Source organism: Myodes glareolus, chromosome 9, assembly GCF_982192425.1.
Source record: "Myodes glareolus chromosome 9, mMyoGla1.1, whole genome shotgun sequence".
Lineage (NCBI taxonomy): Eukaryota > Metazoa > Chordata > Mammalia > Rodentia > Cricetidae > Myodes > Myodes glareolus.
Window position 1 is genome coordinate 43,869,018 of NC_142034.1, and position 20,597 is coordinate 43,889,614.

At 37.7% G+C, this 20,597-nt stretch overlaps 1 protein-coding gene across 7 annotated transcripts in view; it reads right to left on the reverse strand.

The window, feature by feature from the left end:
- Nf1 (neurofibromin 1) overlaps nt 1–20,597 on the reverse strand; it is a 255,492-nt gene that overhangs the window by 195,608 nt on the left and 39,287 nt on the right. For all 7 annotated transcript variants that reach the window (XM_085695476.2, XM_085695470.2, XM_085695469.2 and 4 more), the window contains exons 2-5: nt 13,029–13,172; nt 11,152–11,235; nt 9,241–9,431; nt 5,785–5,891 (exon numbers count right to left, since the gene is read on the reverse strand). In XM_085695476.2, coding sequence (XP_085551602.1) covers nt 5,785–5,891; nt 9,241–9,431; nt 11,152–11,235; nt 13,029–13,172 — 526 coding nt within the window. The remainder of the gene's footprint in view (nt 1–5,784; nt 5,892–9,240; nt 9,432–11,151; nt 11,236–13,028; nt 13,173–20,597) is intronic.

Genomic DNA, 20,597 nt, shown 5'->3' on the forward strand with positions numbered 1-20,597 from the left:
ACCGTCTTTTTACATTAAGGTTTTGATATACTGAATTTATTGTTGTGCAAAGCAAGAGATATGGACTTATTTTCATTCCACATATAGAAATCCTGTTTTCCCAGCACCATTTGTTAAAGGGGGTACCTTTTCTCCAATCTGTGTTTCTGACAGTTTAAGTCAGAAACTTAGGTAGTATGCCGACTAATCTTGGTTGTCAACTTGACTCCATCTGGAATCGACAAAAATCCAAGTAGCTGGGTACATCTGTAAAGGGTTTTCCTGATAGGATCACTTGATGTGGGAAGAGCCACCCTAAGTCTGGGCCACACCTTCTGGTGACAGCCTTCATAAAAGGACATGGAAGAAGAAACCTTTTGTTTTTTGCCTGCTTGCCTCACTCCTGCTAGTAAGTGCATCTTCCTGTTTCTACAGTAATTCTGTACTAATATTAGAACCTAAAGGCACTGACTATAAGGGGTGGGATCCTCCTGAACTTGAGATGGAGAAGTATAGGACTCTTGGAGATTCAAAATGGAGAAGCAAAGCAGAGGACTCAGAATCCTCATATTCTGAAGGGTTTATCTCACCTGAGAAAGTAGTCTCCCCACTCCTAGTGGAGGATACATCCTATCCCTTGCAGTATTTCCTTCTGTACTTTTGCCTGACAAAATTAATCCTTGTCTATAAACTAGCTATGACTTTCCCTTAAGAAGAAATATTAGGCAAGACAATACTAAGGTCCCTCAGTGCCCACCAAAAGTAACCTACAAACTATAAGCAGAATCAAGCCTAAGCAGGCTTCTAGAGGTGAAATTCATAAGAAGGTATGCTACACCACTAGAGAGTTTAATTCATTCAAATAGAAGTCTGAAGAATATGTATGAGAATAGATTTTTAATGATGTGAAATAATGGTGGAAGAAACCTAAAACTGGGTCAGCTGAGCTTATCGATATGAACCTAAGTGTAATACTGGAATTCTCATGGTTTAAAAAAGGTGTCAGAAGTTTGACTGATTGATTGAAGCACTTGGCACAAGACAGTCACTGGAAAAAAAAAAAAAACAAAAACAACAACTAGGGATACCTAGTGTCCCTTGGCTTAGCACTGATGAAGAGATTTAAGGGCTTAGAATTGCAATAGCAGGTGTACCATGTAAAACCTAATCCTCCACAATGGGAAGGCCCAGAATACAGACTTTCTTGTCTGTAGGACTTGTAGGACTTTCACTAATCCTACAAGACATAAAATTATAAGAGGGGAAATAAGCAATTTGAAAATCTTTGTCATAGCTCTTTTCCTTGTGCCAGACCGTAGGGTTGGAGACACTGATGCTCCTATTTTTATCATGAACTTGGAAAAGTTAAATGTGATGGCTTAACTGGGCTCCCATAGTAGAAGGAGCCAGGTAGCAGCAGGACTGAATTACCAAAAGCAAGGAGAACATATTTACATAATAAGCAGCACAGACAAAGTGGCTTTTGATGGCATGACTCCTATGGAACTTTTGGTATTGGCTAGTCATGATACTTCCAGGAATGAATTAGATAAGAAGCCTATTACGTGTTTATTGTACATCTGTGTAAGCAGAAAAATTCTCAAACAAACAACAAAAAAAGGGAATCTCAGCCTATGAACCAAATTCCAGACTTCAGTTGGCCTGACGACCCAGAAGTCCATGAATGAGAAGGCCAGGTCCCCCTGAGGACTTTGCTAAAATACTTAGAAGTTTTACTGTTACCCTTTCTCTCATCCTTTCCTAAAGGACCTATAACCTTTTACATGGGTCACTGTACTCTGAGGAAAAGGAAACAATCAGACTTTCCAAGGTCTACTGGATACTGGTTCTAAACTGACACTGATTCCAAGAGACCTCAAATAGCACTGTGGTCCTCCAGTTAAAGTATGAGTCTTAGGTGCTTAATTTTGGCTTTAGTCCAACTCACAGAGGTCAAGTAGGTCCCCAAACTCATCCTGTGGTTATTTCCTCAGTTCAAGAATATATAACTGGCCGGGCAGTAGTGGCACACACCTTTAATCCCAGCACTCAAGAGGCAGAGGCAGGTAAATCTCCATGAGTTCGGGGCCTGGTCTACAAGAGCTAGTTCCAGGACAGGCACCAAAAACTCCAGAGAAACCCTGTCTCGAAAATCAAAACAACAACAAAACAACAACAACAACAACAACAAAGAATATATAACTGGTATAGATATACTTAGAAGTTGGCAGAATTTCCACATTGGTTCCCTGACCTGCAGACCGAGGGCTATTACGGTTGGAAAGGACACATAGTAAATACTGCATCCCTGGAGGAGTTAGTGTACCATCAAGGACTTCAAAGATCCAGAGATGGTAGTTCCCAAAACATCTTCCTTTAACTCTCCTAACTAGCCAGTGCCGAAGACAGATGGATCATAGTCAATGATAACTGACTATCACAAACTTAATTAAGGAGTGACTCAAATTGCAGCTGCTGTACCAGATGTGATGCCCTTACTTAAATGGATTAACACACATCCTGGTACATGGTATACAGCTTTGGGTCAAGCAAATTCCTTCTCTCAGTACCTGTCCATAAGAACAACCAGAAGAAATTTGTTTTCAGCTGGCAGGGTAAGTAGTACATACCTTTATAGTTTTACCTCAAGAATATACTAACTATCCACTCCTGTGTCATAACTTAGTTTGAAGGGATACTGAGCATCTCTTCAGAAAGTATCACACTGATACACTGTATTAATGACATTATGCTGACTGAAGGAAGAGAGCAGGAAGCAGCAACCACTGTGGACTTGTTGGTAACTTATGCACTTATACTGGAGAATGGTAAATAAATCCAACTAAAATTCAAGTTCTTTAACCTCAGGAAAATTTCTAGAAGTCCAGTAGGAAGAGATATGCAGAAATATTTCTTCTAAGGCAAAGGATAAGGTGAGCCTTCCCACCAACAATAAAGACACACAAAGCTTAGTGGGCCTATTTGGTTTCTGTAAGTAGCATATTCCTCACTTTGTTTTGTTATTCTGGCCCATATACCAAGTAACTCAAAAAGCTGCTAGCTTTGAGTGGAGCCTAGAACAAGAGAAGTCTCTTCAACAGGTCAAGGCTGCTGTGCAGGCTACTCTACAGTTGGATCATATGATCCAGTAGACCCAATGGTACTTAAGGTGACAGTGCTAGTTTGGAGCCATTGGTAGACTCCTCTAGATGAATCACAGAAGAGACCCTTGTGATTTGGGAGCAAGGATCTGTCATCGGTAGACAATTATTCTCCCATTAAGAGACTGCTCTTGAACAGACCAGCAAGTTATGTTATCTGAGCTACCTATCATGAGCTGATTACTAGCTAAACATTACTGATTACTAGTCATAAAGTAGGATGTGCATCAATCTATTATCAAATGAAGGTGGCATATATTGTGGTCAGGTCCAATTAGGTCCTGAGGTCACAAGCAAGATACATCAAGTTGTCGAAATGCTATGGTTTCTACTCCTGTTACAATGCCTTCTGCTTCCAACCATGCACCTATAACCTCATGGGGTGTTCCCAATGATCAGCTGACTGAGGAAGGAAAGTTTAGGGCATGGTTTATTGATGGTTCTTTCTACACATTATGCAGGTACCACCTGGGAATGGACAACTGCTGCATAACCCCTTTCTGGTATAACCACAAAAGATACCAATGAAGAGAAATCTTCAATGTGAGGAGAAGTTGGAACAGTACATATGATTGTACATTTTGCTTGGAATGAAAAATGGCCAGGTGTATGATTGCTTTCTTACACACGGGCTGTACCAATGGATCACCTGGATGGTCAGGGACTTGGAAGAAGCATGATTTAAAAGTTAGTGAAAAAGACAACCGGGAAGAAGTGTGTAAATGGATTTCTCTGAATGGGCAAAGGATTTGAAGATACTTGTGTCCCATGCAAATGCTCATCAAAAGGTAATTTCAGAAGAGTGGGAGTTCAATCATGAACAGGAGAAATATGGAGTTGGAGAAATGGCTCAGTGGCTAGGATGCAAGTTAATTTGTATGGATCTGAGTCTGCTTCCCAGAACCTACACAAGGCAGTTCACAACAGCCTGTAACTCCAGCTCCAGAGAACCCAACACCCTCTGCCGCAGTCCACAGCACACACACAAATATGCAAATAGATACACACACATACATATAAAAATAATGATAATCCTTCTTAGAAACAGAAGAAAGTAGCCTCAATATAAATTAAATCATTCTTCTCTACTCTTATTTTATCTTATTTGGACATGGAGAACCATCTCAACTACTTACCATGATTTAGGCATCACTAAGAAAACTATTGTTTTAACCAAACCCTTACTCACGAATAACTTGTACTAGACTTATTTCCAAAATGTCACTATGATGGCTAATCTTCACTGTCAACATGACTGGGTCTGGACATATCTGTGACTAAGTGAGTTTCCAAACAGGTTTAACTGAGAAGGCAAGGCACAGTATGAATAAAACTAATTAAATAACTTCTTGATTTTTCAATAATAATATCTGAAATCACTTTTTTTGGTATGGTTAGGGATCAAACCCACAACTTTGTTCATGCTATATAAACATTCTACCACTGAACTACATCATAACATGTTCTTTTCTTTCTTTTTTTAGTTATCTGTCCAGCCCCATAAATTTTTTTTTAGTTAATCTTTAGGGTTAGCATACAAGTAATGAGTTTCAACACATTATCTGTCATCTTCATGTGTATGTGTTCTCATTACTACCCTCCTATTTCTCCCCCAATGAGTCCTCTCTTTACCTTTCTTATTTTATGTAGTCAGTAACTCATTTTCCACCTCTCTTAAAATCTCATTCTTCCCTCACAATACCCTTTCTAGGAACACACTCTTGTATGCACACAATTTTAAGTATAGGTTCTGCATGAAAAAGAAAGGCAAATAATAAATCTGATCAAAGAATATTGATAGAACAGAATTTTACATTATTGTCCCTACATAAATACATTCTAAAAAGCCAAATGTTAAGAAAACAAAGAAGGGCTGGTAACAGTGCTCAGTATAAAAGTACTTGCCACACAAGTCTATTAGAGTTCAATTCACTGAACCCAAGGTGGAAGGAGACAATCAACTTCACAAAGTGGACCTCTGACCTCTACAACAGCATTATAACATACAAGTCCTCACATACACGTATAGAATAATAGTCTTTTCCTGTTATTGTTTTTTAATTGGGGGAGGGAGGGCAGGTTGTTTTTGGTTTGTTTCAAGGCAGTCTCACTATGTAGCCTTAGCTGTCCTGAAATGCACTCTATAGACCAAGCTGGCCTCAGACTCACAGAAATCCATCTGCCTCTGTTTCCCAACTGCTGGGATTAAAATCATGTGCCACCACCGCCTGGAGACACAAACTTCTTTAAGAGTAAAACTGTAACTGAAGAAAACTTTCTATTGCCAAGATTTAAAATATTCAAGTTTACAGCCAAGCATGGTGGTACACACCCTTAATTCCAGAACTCAGGAGGCAGAGGCAGGTTATCTCTGAGTTGAGGATAGCCTGATCTACAAAATGAGTTCCAGGACTGCCAGGTTTAAACAAAGAGACCTTGTCTCAAAAATAAGATAAAACTCATGTTCTCTACTGCATTATATTCAAATGTCCAAAAATCAGTCAGTCATGTGCATTACTGGCCATTTCACATGAACATGCACACTACAAATTCTATTTTGATATCCATTTCAAACAGAATCATTATATTCATAATACTGAGATTAATTATGTAAACTGCAAATATATTATACATGTAAACCTACCCTTCAGGAGTCGTTTTAATTTTGCACAATCCACATTAATATACTGTAACAATTCTATATCATGGACATCAACATTGTCTTCTGAACAAACAGTCAACTCCTGTAACCTGAAAGTAAAAATCAAAAATAATTTACGAATTTAAGTCTTAGAACAGTCCAAGATTCTGATTCAACAGAAGAAGGGCTTGTGAATGAAGACATGTTAAGTAAGAACATACTTATTTTAAAACTAAACATACAAGCAATTTAAAGAACATGATGAAAAATGATACTCCAGTAAACGTCACATCTATATAGTTAAGACTGAGGTTTGAATTCTATTTCTCACATTAGCCACAGCTCTTTTGGAAAAATTAGTTAATTCCAAGATTGGAACACATTTTCAATCAAATATGTCTAGGTTTTCATGAAATTGAACACATGGAAATTAGTAACTACTGTAGTCAGGTCAAAACTCATACAGTTGTACAACTAGAGTCTCCCAACTGTCAAAACAATGAACATCAAATTTTCTTTCTTTTTTTAAAAAAAATTATATTATTTATTCTGTGTGTATGCTTGCATGCTAATGCAATCAGAAAACAAATTGTGGGAAATGGTTCTCTCCTACCACCATAAAGGCTCCAGGAATCGAACTCAGATTGTCAGGCTAGCATCATGCACCTTTAACTGTCCAACCAAGGATACTACACAAGGCACCCTAAGAAAAGTATGCCAACCCTTTGCTTGCCAGTCTGCTAACAACAGACTTGTGTATCAAGTTTGTCACAAACCACTGTGCCTTCCCCAACCCACCTCGCCCAGTCCCAGTCTTACTGTTGGAACTCTGGAACCTTGTGTTGCCATGGCAATGGCTCAGCTCCCTGTCACTAGCCCTAGGAATGTGCTTTTGATCAATAAGAGGCAATTCTTGCAATTTCTTTTTCACTTCAAGGCTCATGGGAAAAAGAGTATTTAGGCTAGAAGAACAGAAGCTAAAAGAAAAAGCTGGAGGATTCAGAAGTAGGACAGGAGAATTAGAATAAAAGCAGAACAATAAAACTGATGCGGAAAAGCACAGAGTGAGAGATTCACTTCACCCTCAGATCCTGAGTTTTTCATTAGCTACACCTTCCTCTCTGAACCCTGAAAGTACGTTCAGGCTGGACCCCTAAAGGCTCCAGCCTTAGGACTTATGGAACTATGAAAACTATGGAACTTAGGACGTTATGGACTAGGAAAATCAACAAAAGTTGTCTATACATGAACTACTACTGCCCAATCCCATAAAACAAGCCTTGGGTGATTTAGAGTTTTCAAAGATAGGACATTTGTTTTATTTTATAGAACAACATACTTACTTAAAAACTTCATGGAAATATTGTTATGTCATATAAACATTAACAATTCCTGCATGGATAGACTAAGAAACTGCATTTTTCTTTATTGTTTTCTACCTTCAATTTAAGACATTTCTTCAAGTAGTAAAAATGAAAGGGTTTTTACTTTCTATAACTTTCCAGTTTCCTATTTCCCTCTTTGTCACCTTGCTGACTCTCTCAGCATATAATGACTCAGAATATAAAAATATGCTTACTCAAAAAAACTCCATGTGTTATGTTTTGTCACAGAAACATTAACCAATAATATTAAATAAAATTTTAATAGTCTGTTAAGGTTGCAGGATATCAAAATATTGTCACCTACTATCATAATTATAGAACAACATTTTTATTAAAAAGATTGAAAACCAGTTCTTCAACACTGGACCACAAACCCTCAAATTTTGATATATATTCTCATTCACCTTGCTGGGAAACAAGAGTGAACGCAACAGAAGCCCAGTTGGTACAAAATTAACAAGCCAAAGACAGAGGAACCAAGGCATCAAAAGGATTGTTTCCTCTGTATTTGTCTTTTAGTTACTAAATCTCTAAGTGCACTGTATTATACCTTTCATTTGATCATAACTAAGAACCCATTAGACAGTACTTGTACAAGAAAGGCAAACCATTTTCATGAAAGCAACTTGCAGTTACTTTATAATTTCATCCCATTGAGCACCATTCCAGACTAATTTCCCCATCTATAACTATTAAAATTTTGACTTACCAGTAAAGATTTAAAATCTAATTTTTATTACATTTTTTTTCTACAATTCATTTTTAAATTCATATTGTGTGTAAAAGAAGGAAATGCATGTGTATCATGGTATGCATGTGAAGGTCAGAAGATACAGTATGGTGTTAGTTCTTTCCCATTTCTACACGGGATCCAGGGGTAGAATCCATGTCCAAGAGGCTTACTTGGCAAGCGCCTTTACCTACACCAAGTGAATTCCCCACCCCAACACATTTTTTTCTTTTTGTTTTACTTAAATCACATTTTTAAAAGTTTATTTGTATTTTATGCATATGGGTGCCCACATATCTATATGTGTACCACATGTGTGCCTGGTGTCCAGAAAGGGTGTTGAATTATCTGTAACTGTAGTTATCAGTCAACTATGTGGGTACTGGGAACCAAACTCAGGTTCTCTGCAAACTCATGTTCTATACCATAAGCCATCTCTTCTGCCCCTTACATTTTTTTAAGCATTAAATTTTAAAATTTCATAAAACACAGTTAAAAAAGAAATACTGAAAACACTGGATAATTCTGAAACTAATGTAGACCCTGATGCCTATCTGGTTTGGAAATTTGGGGTCTTCCATTATTTGACACAATTCCTTAACATTTTTGTTTGTTTCTATGTAGGAGACGCCTCACTGTGTAATTGGTTTCAAACTCTCTATGTAAAGGCTGGCCTTGAACTCACTGAGGTCCTCCTGCTTCTGCCTCCCAAATGTTGGGATTTTAAAGTTGTGAGCCAGCACACCAGCACAATATCTTCCTTTTAAGTGGTATTAACTTGTTTGCCTGTAACTACCTTTCAACATCATAGTGAGAATAAAAGCAAGATAGCATATACTGTGAATCCTCAATAAGTGGAACTGCTTTATACACACTTAAAACACAAGTCTACTTTCCAGAGAATTCTACTTCTATATTGTCTAGATTATTTTTAAAGTAACTTGGGATCTTATGATTGCATAGCTATGAGAATTAGATCATCAGAATCCTCACTACACTTCTCAGCTACTCTACCTGATTTGAATCTAAATAAATACATTTAAAACACCAAACCAGGGCTGTGGATGTAGCTCTGAATTCAATCCTCAACAAGAAGGAAAGAGAAAGGGCCTGACCATGGAAAGCATCTTCTCCAAGTTTGTAACAGTATTTACACATACTGTTACATCACATGTACACATCAGTATTTCCAATATAACTGTAAACATTATATAAAATGTCAAGAAAATACATAAAATTTCTACAAACATCCAGATAAAAGTCATTCTATTAAGTATGTTTATGCAAACAAGAAAATTAAAATTTATTTTACTTAATAGCCCCACATTATTTATATACACTAACCTTGTAGAAATGCGACTAAAGACTGCATTGAAGTTGTTGCAGCTGAGAGAAAATAAAACCCCAGAAGCAGAATTCCGAAGTTCAGCCGCATGTTGGTTTCCTTCACGACAGGTGTGAAGAAAATGGCAGATTTCTGGTAGTAACTGTTTGACCAGCATTGTTTCATCTAATCTCATTGTGTCCTTTGGTTGCTGAAATGGAAATAATCACATAATTCTAAAACTTTAACTGTACCTGTAGACATTCTCTGTTACTAGGTTTCAAGCATACAGAGAAGCTGAAACAGAAGGAACACCAACACAGTCACTTGAATTTAACAACTGTATCATTTCCTCGAATATGAAACATTTGCCTATCTATGGTCAATAAAGAAGACATCTTCACCCTGTCATTACAATTGATGCCCAACCCTCCATCTGGCCTCACAGACTCCCTATACCTGACCACTTCCTGTTTATCAGTTGATTCCTGTCCTTTGGAAAACCTGTTGTTCCCTGTGAGTTCTCAATGGACTGCATTCTTATTCTCTAGTAAGTACACTGTATCATTTGTCATTAACATCCAGTGAAACTCCTAGTTAGGGAACACACTGGCCTTTGAACAATCTTACTAAAACATGTACTATGTACTACAAATAATACTAAGTTAAGTCACTTCAAAATAAGTTATAAACATTATAATATCTCAGCCCTTGTTTATGTCAGCTTATTTTAATGAAGACATTCCCCAATGTAACTTCAATACTAATTGTGATGACTTAGCCACACAATGCGGCTGACACACGTGTGGACAAGACCTCAGGCAGAAGTGCCTAAGGGTCCTGGGAATCTTAAAGGACCCCCGTGTGACCCACATGCAGCATGATGCAGCATGGTTGTATCATCTACGTTTGATGCAGCTGCATGAGCTCCATCATCTGCGTATGACGTAACCACGCAACCCCTGTGCGCATGCGCTAGGCAGCCCTTAAAAACTGGAGACGCCATATCTCTCTCTCTCTCTCTCTCTCTCTCTCTCTCTCTGTCTCTCTCCCCCCACCAACCTTCACCAGGCCTATACACCCTAGCCCCAATAAACTCCTAAGTGGGTTTGTTGCATGTTTTGTGTTTTCTTCTCACTCGCGCCAGGTAATTTCACTAATTATATACAAAAAATACATTCCAGGTATCATCTAATACCTAAACTATATTCTATGACACTGAAAATGTCTTTCATAGCTTTTTAATTCAGTGAGGATCCAAAAGTGATTCAACATGACTATTCTGTTCTTTCAGCTTCTTTATTCATACTCATGAAGGAAAGAAAATGAGATTGTCCTTGGACTTCTCAATTATATTCTTCCAGCTGCAAAATGCCACAAGGCTAATAATATCTGAGAAATCAATCAAATAATGATTTCTTCATAAAACTCTTTTCTTAAAAAAATCTTTTTATAGTTTTTTTTAAAAAATATTTATTTATTTATTTATTTATTTATTTATTTATTTATTTAGTATACAATATTCTCTCTGTGTGTATGCCTGCAGGCCAGAAGAGGGCACCAGACCTCATTATAGATGGTTGTGAGCCACCATGTGGTTGCCGGGAATTGAACTCAGGACCTTTGGAAGAACAGGCAATGCTCTCAACCACTGAGCCATCTCTCCAGCCCCCTTAAAAAAACCTTAGTGAGAGAAACAAATTTAACATTTTAAGTAAATTTAAATAGCTATGTAGTTTACTAAAGCTGATAAAATAATTTTTCTAAATTTTGTACCACCCAATCAACTGTATTAAATGTAATTTATATACATCTGTCTTAGACAAAGACTATTCATGTGTCCTCAGTGTCCATACTGACCTTTTGATACTCTGGATAATTCTTAAGATTGAATTCACAGAACCTGCTTACTGTAGAATGAATTTACTTACCCCTGCAAGACATTTTTCCAGTGTATCCAAAATAATCAACTGAGAAAGATACAAATTTTTTTCAGCAGCTTCTCCAAATATCCTCTAAAAGAAAAATATATTCAAAAAACTTGATTAACACTCTCCATTACAAATTAGCACATATGAAATATAAAAGACTTAAAGGATCAGTCAGATGGTGGTGGCACACGCCTTTAATCCCAGCACTTGGGAGGCAGTGGCAGGTGGATCTCTCTGAGTTCGAGGCCACACCGGCCTACAAAGCTAGTTCTAGAACAGCTAGGGCAACACAAGAAAACCCATCTCAAAAACAAACAAAAGACTAAAAATCAAGAAAAAATGATTAATCTTCCATTTTGTCTTCTATATTCAATGATATTTAAGTCTACTACTTCATACTGTACCCTAATATTCAAAAAATAAATTCCTGGGTGAATAGAAATAAACTACTAAAGACTGTCATTAGCTATGCAACAGTAAAACAAGCTGCTTTATGTTTATAAAATGTCTACGATTTGGTCAGTCATGGTGGGAAAACATTGGTAATGCCGACACTATGGAAATAATGACTAGTTCAAGGATAGTCTTAGGAACATAGCAAGTTCAAGGCCAGCCCAACTTACACGAGAGAAAACATGAAAAGAAGAAAAAATGGGAGGGGATGAAGAGAGTAGAGTAGGTAGGTGGTAATGAATCAATGAGGATTAAAAATAGTCCACGAGTTAGAGGTCTGCACCAGTCCATCTCTTCCTACTAAAAAACAACTAATTCCTTAATTCTTATCAAAATTGAATGCTACATCAACAACAGTGAATCTTAAGCATTCACTACTTTCAAACTGAACTCTTTATCATCTATCTACTTACTAACAAGAGACTATTACTTTCATAGTACAATTTTTTTTCCAATTTTCTACTTTTACCAGGTGGTGGTGTCACACACCTTTAATCCCACCACTTGAGAGGCAAAGGCAGGCAGATCTCTGAGTTTGAAGCCAGCCTGGTCTACAGAGTGAGTTCCAGGACAGCCAGGGTGGTTACACAGAGACACCGTCTCAAAGCAAGAAAAATAAATAGATACATAGATAGATAAATAAGATTTCTATTTTTTATTTTAATGTTATTATTTTGAGTGTGGGCTCACTATGGCATCCACAAGGAGGTCAAAGGACAGATAACTTTTGGGGGCTGGTTTTCACCTCCAACCAGTGTGTGAACCATCTCATAGGCCCTATAACTTTTCAGTAAGTTCCAAATGAATGCCAACATCACAATAGTTTTAAAGATGATCCCAAACATAAGAATACTGCAGTATAACTGGGAATGCAGTCATATACTCACACATAAAAATTCTATTACTTTGCTCCACAAATAATGATAGGGGACTATCATTGTTACAGGCTACGGAAAGGGAGAGAAAACTCATTAATATGGTCATAAAAATTAATCCCTCAATTTAGGAGTGAAGATCATAGTTTAAACACCACATAATTTGTACATGAACAGTCAGCAAATACATTCAAGGAATCGGCTAATGAAAAGCATGCTAACAGATTCCATACTACAGAGATGGAGGTGTAGATGTGGCAGGAAAAGAAGGGGGGATCTATATTATGATCAGTTTACACACAATACAAAAGTCATATAAATTCTGATTTCTGAAAAATGAAATAAGAGCAATAAGAGAAGCTTCAAAGGTAAATATTAAAAAAGTCAAAATTAAGTTACACTTGTGCACACCATAAAATGAAATTACTCACATCTTAAATTCTAAGAAAATATTCCCATACTTTTAAAACATGCTGCTCTAAACTTCCAATTCAGAACCAAAATAAGCAAATTATCCAAAAAGCAGAAGTTCAGTAATCAGATACTCACCATATTGTTAACGTTCTTTAAGATGGTGGTGAGGCCGCTGATGACCAGAGAAAACTTGTACTTGGAAATGTTGATCAGACATTCCTTGTTATGCTCGGTGCTGACTTTGGTATGTGTATTTTGCTGTCCTGTCTTTATTGGAAGCTAAAAGAGAAAAATATTAAGACTTTACTCTTCAAAATTACTAAACATATTCTTTTCAGTGAAAGTCACCTTAGGTGACTACATATACATACATACATACATACATACATACATACATACACACGGAATTTAGAGTAAATCTAAATGCTCTATCAACTTCAATTTTTGGTTTTCTTTCTGGAAGTCATAAACCTCTATCTACAAGATCAAATCTTCTACCCAGTGCTTTCCAAGAAGAACCCACAGAACCAGAGTTATGTCCAAATTACCAATAAGAATGTCTGGAACAAATACATATAACCCTTTCCTATACACACTGAGCTCAAGCATGTTAAGAACTACAGACCAGCAGACAATGGTGGCACCCTTTAATTCCAACACTAAGTAGGCAGTGTCAGGTGGACATCTGAGTTCAAGGCCAACCCAGTCTACAGAGTGAGTTCCAGGGCAGGACACCAAGGGCTATGCAGAGAAACTCGATCTCAAAACTAAATAAATAAATACATAATAATAAAAAAATAAAAAACAAAACAAAAAAAAAACCTGACAGACCAAGGAAATCTAGGCTGTAAACCTCTAGTCAATAAAAAAACTTCTAATCAATGGAGAACAGAAGACAACTGTTCAGATGTAACAAACTATAAACCAGAAACAGAGTAAAGACTGACTTCATAAGACCTGGGTTCAAGTCCCAGCACCCACATAGACGCCTACAATCATCTGTTCCAGGGGATCCAACGTCCTCATACAGACATGCATGCAAAACACATAAGCAGCATAAAATAAAAAAAATAAATAAAAGATTAAAAATATTTGTAAAAACCACCCCCCCCCTTCCTGATGCCAGGTGCTGGGAGCGCACACCTTTAATCCCAGCACTTGGGAGGCAGAGGCAGGCGGATCTCTGTGAGTTCAAGGGTGGCCTGGTCTAGAAGAGCTAGTTCCAGGACAGGCTCCAAAGCTACAGAAAAACCCAGTCTCAAAAAACCACAAATAAATAAATAAATAAATAAGAAAGTAAGTAAGTAAGTAAGTAAAAATTTTTGAGAGCCCAAAAAGTAAAATTATTAAAAAATAAATAAAAGATAGCCAACCATACCACAGGGGCACTAGCAAAGCAACCAAGAAAATCATCTTACAGGAAAACAGACTTTGAAGGGCTCACATTTACACTGACCTGTGGAAGAGCTCAGTCACACCGCATAGAAAAGCATTGCTACTCCACTCATAAGGGTAATTCTGTACATAAGCATCAGACCTCAATTCACTGATTGTGTTAGACCCTGCTAATGCTGGAAGAGAACCAAGGAGGCTCCCCTGTGAAAATCACACCTTAGACGATCTCCACTTGAAAGTGGCCCAAGTAAAGATGAGAGGACCGAGTGATATGCCCAAATATTTGCTAAGTCAGTAAGACGGGATTACATTGACAGCAAAGAAATACCAAATACAGAGGGGATGAGGTCAGTATGTATGGGAGGAAGTGTACAGAAGCTATCAAATTACATAAAGTCAACCATAAAGATTGTGGAAGAAAAACCTGAAAGCTCAGAAAAGAGAATTTTAGAAGATGAAAATGGCAGCTATAAAACTGTGAGCTCCCTCAGCTCCTCCACACAATCAGCAGAGAATACAGAAGAGCAAAGCTGAAGTTCACAAAGATTTACAGAGAGAGAACAAGGTTCTCCCAATAAGGCTGTGCATGTGTGCATAGACAGTAATATGCACTTACCACAACACCAGGGTGGTGTAAGTAAATACACAAAGGAAGCAGAAAGCCTGATGAATGTAACAAACAGATTTCTCCAAATGGCAGTACATTTTCAATGAATACACAGCAGTCCGATTTAGAAACAAAATGGGGATGTATACAGCTACATATAGACATGTACAACAGGCTTGTGGTCAAATCTGAAGAGCTGTGGCACATTATAAAATACCACCAACAGAATTTTCTGCAATGATATTCTGTATCAGCAATGACCAGCACCTTGGCCATGAGCCAGCTATATGGGGCTATTGTAAACATCTGTACACCTAGTACAGAGGAGGAATCAAATGTTTGATTTTTATTTGAATTTAACTTTAAGTAGCTATATATGATGCAGCTATCAAATTCTACTTGAAAATAAATTCCTAAACCATCCAAATGAAGAGTAAGTTATTCCAAGAAGCAACCTACAGTGAGAAGAAAATGTGCTGAAATTAAACTCCAGATTGCCCATAGGGAAAAAGTAAGTAAATAAAATGGGATTAGATAAAGGTAAGAAAAAGGAAGACAGTCAAGAGAACTATGAAAGAATGAAACCATCTTATTTCTCTCAGTTTTTTAAAATAAATTTCACTGTGTGGGTTGTGGGAATCCAACTCAGGTTATCAACTTTGGTGGCAAGTACCTTTGCTGCTCAGTCATCTTACCAGCCCCCTAGACCTTTTTTTATTCTCCTCCTTATTACGTCCCTGGTTGGACACCCTGTCCTGCCCTGCATTGCTTCCCCATGTGCACATCCTCCTTAATCTGCTCCAACTCTCTGCTAATACACCCCCCCTCCTCCCATACAGAAGATTCACACAGCCCACCACTCCTTCTGGGCCCACTCAGGTACTGAAACCCATTTAGGGATATCTTTCTCATAAACTCCACCCTTATTCCAGTGACGCTTTGTTATCCTGTGGCCTACACTCCCCTTCCTCCCTGGTTGAACTAATTTCTGACTGTTCCTGGCCTCCCTCTGACTCTGTTGAGCTGCCCCGTGTAGGTACTCTCTTTCTGCAGGAATACCTTTTTCATCCTCATCAGACTCTTCCCCAAATATGTACACAGATGCCTACTTGTTCTGCTTTACCTCACAGGTTTGTACTAAATGAGCACAGAGAGAGAAAGAAAAGGAAGCAAAGGAACCAGAATTTTCTGTGGAAACAATATGATATAGTTTAGGTTGGTAAGAAACAGGTTCTGGTCAGGTAGATATTTGAAGAATCTAGAAACAACTTTTGGGAATTGGCTTTGGAGCTTCAGTAGTGATTGGTTAAATAAGGTGCAAGTGCAAACAGGTTCAAGAATCAAGGCTTCTTGCTGAACATTGTTAATTCCAGCACTCGGGAGGCAGAGACAGGTGGATCTCTATGAGTTCAAGACTATCTTGGTTTACAAAGTTGAGTTCCAAGACAGCCAGGGCTACACAGAAAAACTCTGTCTCAAGAAGAGAAGAAGAAAGAAGAGAAGCAAGGGAAAAGAAGCAAAGGAGGGGAGGAGGGAAGGAGGAAAGGGGAATGGAAGAATCAAGGCTTCTGTGTATAAAACATTTGGGTAGCTGAAAATTCATACTACTATGAAAATGAATAAACTAAAGCTCAAGTCATTCAGGGGAAAGTAAAGCTAGAATTAATTTCTTGGCAAAATCAGTTTGGCTCCATGCTAATACCTTTGCCTATAGATATCTTTATAATATCTATAGTTTTAAAAATGGTGATTATGTAATGCCTGTTTTATGAGCTCAATATTAAATTTCATGCTGTTTCTCCACTCTGCCCAATTTTAGTGATTCACATACTATTAGCTTAGCTATAGTCTGTACCAATTATTCCCGGCTTAGCAATTTGCAGTTGGCTTACGGTTTTCCTCAACTTTGTTAGAGGAATAATAACTTTGTTTGACTGTCAATTGTATACTTAAAATAACATTAAAGTGAAAATAAAACTTTATAATTATTAAGGCCATTAAACACTATCTAAAGCACCATTATGTATGTAATATGTAACCAAAGATGCAGAATCCTCTGTTTAATAAAACCAACTACAATATTTGAGGGTATACTTTAACTTTTTACTGTATTAGCAATATTATTAATAATAATAATAATGTGTATTTTGTGCAAAGTCCTTGGAGGCCAGAAAAGGAAGTCAGATCCCCTGAGACTGGAGTTTAAAGATGGTCACAAGCTGCCATGTGGACACTGAGAACCAAACTAGATCCTCTGGAACAGCAGCCAGTGCTCAACCAGTTAGCCCACTATCCAGCTCAGAATACATTTTTTTAATGTGTTTGTTTCCTGATATGTAAAGAGGACATGTTGGAGTGCTTTTCCTCCTTGTAGGATTATTTTCTTTTTTTTTTTTCCTTGTATGTATACTAAGTGAAATGTAATGTCACTCCTACTTCCCATTACAGTGTGAGAGGCCTTTTAGAAACTCATTAGAATGTACACAGAAGCAAACATTTTAGCCGGTGGTGACCTTTTGAAGAATTTCTGAGTGAAACTAGAAACAAACTATCCATTGTTCACAGTACTTACTTAATATTAGGCTTTCTTTTACATAAATTCCTATTTGTTAAAATCCTACATCTTAAGTAGATCATATGTTCTAAACAGAGATCATGATTCTAAGGGAATTATTTTTCTTCATGCAGCCTAAACCCTTTATCTTCAATTATCCAAAGATATCTATATATTCTATTACATTCAAAGATATTTATAATAGAGCATAAAATATTTTTAAGGTTTCATTCACTTTTCCCCAATATGGAAAGTAGTAGGAGCTCATTGAAAAGAAACCCATAAAAGAAAAATTTTAAAACTCTCAAATACAATGATCTTACCTTTTTAAAATTTATTTTGCTCAAAATTTTTTTTTCATGGACCCCAGACTCAAACTCACCATTTCAGTCAAGGATGACCTTGGTAGGAAGAACTTCTGATCTTCCGACCTTCTCCTCCAAATCCAGTAACTAGAGTTACTGGCATATGTGACCATGTCAGATTTTATACAATACTAGAGTGAGCCTGCAACTTCATGCACACTGTGCAAGTACTCTCTACCAACTAAGTTACATCCCCAGCATGTCTATATGATTCTTCTAACAAATACAATTAGCTAGGTGATGAATTGCTTAATGAATATCACTCATGTATTTTAACTTCCATGGGAACAAGAAAGTTATCTTTCTCAGAAGCTGTTTTATCCTTTGATTAAGAGGGTTTTTAAGGCAATTAATTAATGTTTGTTGAATAAAAGAACAAACCATTTACATTACACTAACTTTCCTACTGCCTTTAACAACTACCTTTTTATTACCCAGGGCAGTGTTCCTCAAACTGTGGTCCAAGAGCAGCAGGTGGTCCCTGCGAGACTGCAGACTAAGGTACAGACAGCTCAGTGAATTCAGAGGGAAAGATTGAACAACCATTTTCTTTGCCTATATTTTAAAACCTGAACTATAAAGTAACCTTTCTACCATAATCCTATTACTTCCTTAATACGTGAAAATCTCCACAATATAAACTACCAGTCTCTTGGCTTAATCCTTTAATCAAGCATTACTTCCCAGGCAACCAATAAGGCATAGTCTCCTAGCCAGAGTGGATCTTCATACATAGACTTACATCTGGAGGGTCAACAACTACAAAGTTGCTGACCAACCTCACTATGGGCACATACACAGGAGCTCCCAATGAGCCCTCACTTAAGAGCAGACTTTTACATTTGCTTTCCCATTTTACTAAGGCATAATTAGCAAATAAAAATTTATGTATATAACTTATATAACATTTTTTTAATATCCTGCAAAATCATAACCACAATTGTGGCAGTTTGAATTTGAATACTTGGTTCCCAGTTGGTCGAACTGTTTAGAAAGGATGAGGCATAGCCTTGTTGGAGGAGGGGTGTCACTGGGAGGGGGCTTTCAAGTTTCAAGACTCCTGAGATGACCAGAGCTCTATCTCTGTGTCCCAGGGTTATAGATCAAGATGTGATTTCTCAGCTGTTGATTCACTACTGACATCATGGACTCCAACCCTCTGAAACTATAAGTCAAACTAAACAGTTGCTTTTATAAATTGCTTTGGTCACTGTGTTCTATCACAGCAATAGAAGAGTAAATACGATAATAAGTTAATTAATGAATTCAATACCCAACATAACTATCTTTGGTAAGAGGGAAAGGGTGAGAACATCTAAGACCTATGAAGATACTAAAGTGAGAAGGGGGAGGAGGATATACCTAAGAGTGAAGAGCTTGCCTATCATGTGCCAGGCCCTGCATTCAGTCCCAAGCACCACAAAAATTAAAATTAAAGTTAGGAGGCCGATAAAATGGCTGAATGTCTTAGAGCACTTACTGGTTTTTCTCAGCACCCATACCCGGAGCCAGTAATTACATTCTTAGGAGGAATCAATATCTCTGGCCTCTATGGGTATCCACACTCAAGGGCACAAACACACATAAAGATCCACTATACACATAACTTAAAAAATAATAAAGTGGAGGTGGGGGAGATAGCTGGGCATGGTATCACATGCCTTTTACCCCAGAATTCAGAGGCAGAAATCAGCGTATGTGAATTCTAGGCCAGCCAGGGATACATAATGAAATTCTGTCTCAAAAAAAATAAAAAATAAATAAAACACATGCAGCCTGGAACCATCACACAAAAGCAAAGTCTGATGATATAAAACAGAGAAATTAAGCAAACACAAATCAATTCTGTATGATTAAGAAAACATTCCAGAACCAGCTCTTGCAAGAACAGTCCTGCTTTAAGGGAAGGAGCTCTATTTTACTCTCGAGACATTAGGCTCCTAGCGAAAGCTATCAAGGCCTAGGCCCCAGGTTGTTACTGGCTACTCTAAGCACATTCCTGGGTTTGAGAAGGGGCTAGCGTGTGTTTCTTCTCCATTCAGGAGATCCTCAAAATTAGTCTGATTGATCAGGACAGCCCTCAACACAATAGTATGTTTCCTTTTCAAATGATTGACATCAGGTATCTAGCCCAACAGGCAGAACTATGCATTTCTTAAGAAAAAAACCAACTGGCTGGGCAGTGGTGGCACACACCTTTAATCCCAGCACTCGGGAGGCAGAGGCTGGTGGATCTCTGTGAGTTCGAGGCCAGCCTAGTCTACAAGAGCTAGTTCCAGGACAAACTTCAAAGCTACAGAGAAACCCTGTCTTGAAAAACAAAACACAAAACAAGAAAACATTCCAGGTTGTTACTTACTAACATCTAGAAGATATTCATAAAGGGCATGGTGGTACCCACCTGTAATGCCAGGCATTCAGTAATGACGTAAAGAGATATAGATATAGGACAACCGTGACCTACATAGTAAAACCTTGTCTCAAAAATTAGAGTTTTAAGATTTTTAAAGATGGTATTTCAAAAATAAAGAGAATGAGCTGGGCATGGCAGCACATGCTTTTAATCACCAAAGCAAGAAATTTTAAAATCACTCACACACATGCACATGTGTGTACACACACACACACACGTGCGCGCGCGCGTACATACATGCATGCACGCATCCCTCTAAAACATTTTCATGAAACTACATAGCAACAAAGAACAAACATGGGCCAATGAACAAAGATGGGCCAACAAAATGACTGAGCAACAGTACATGTCCCTGAGCCTGACGACCTGA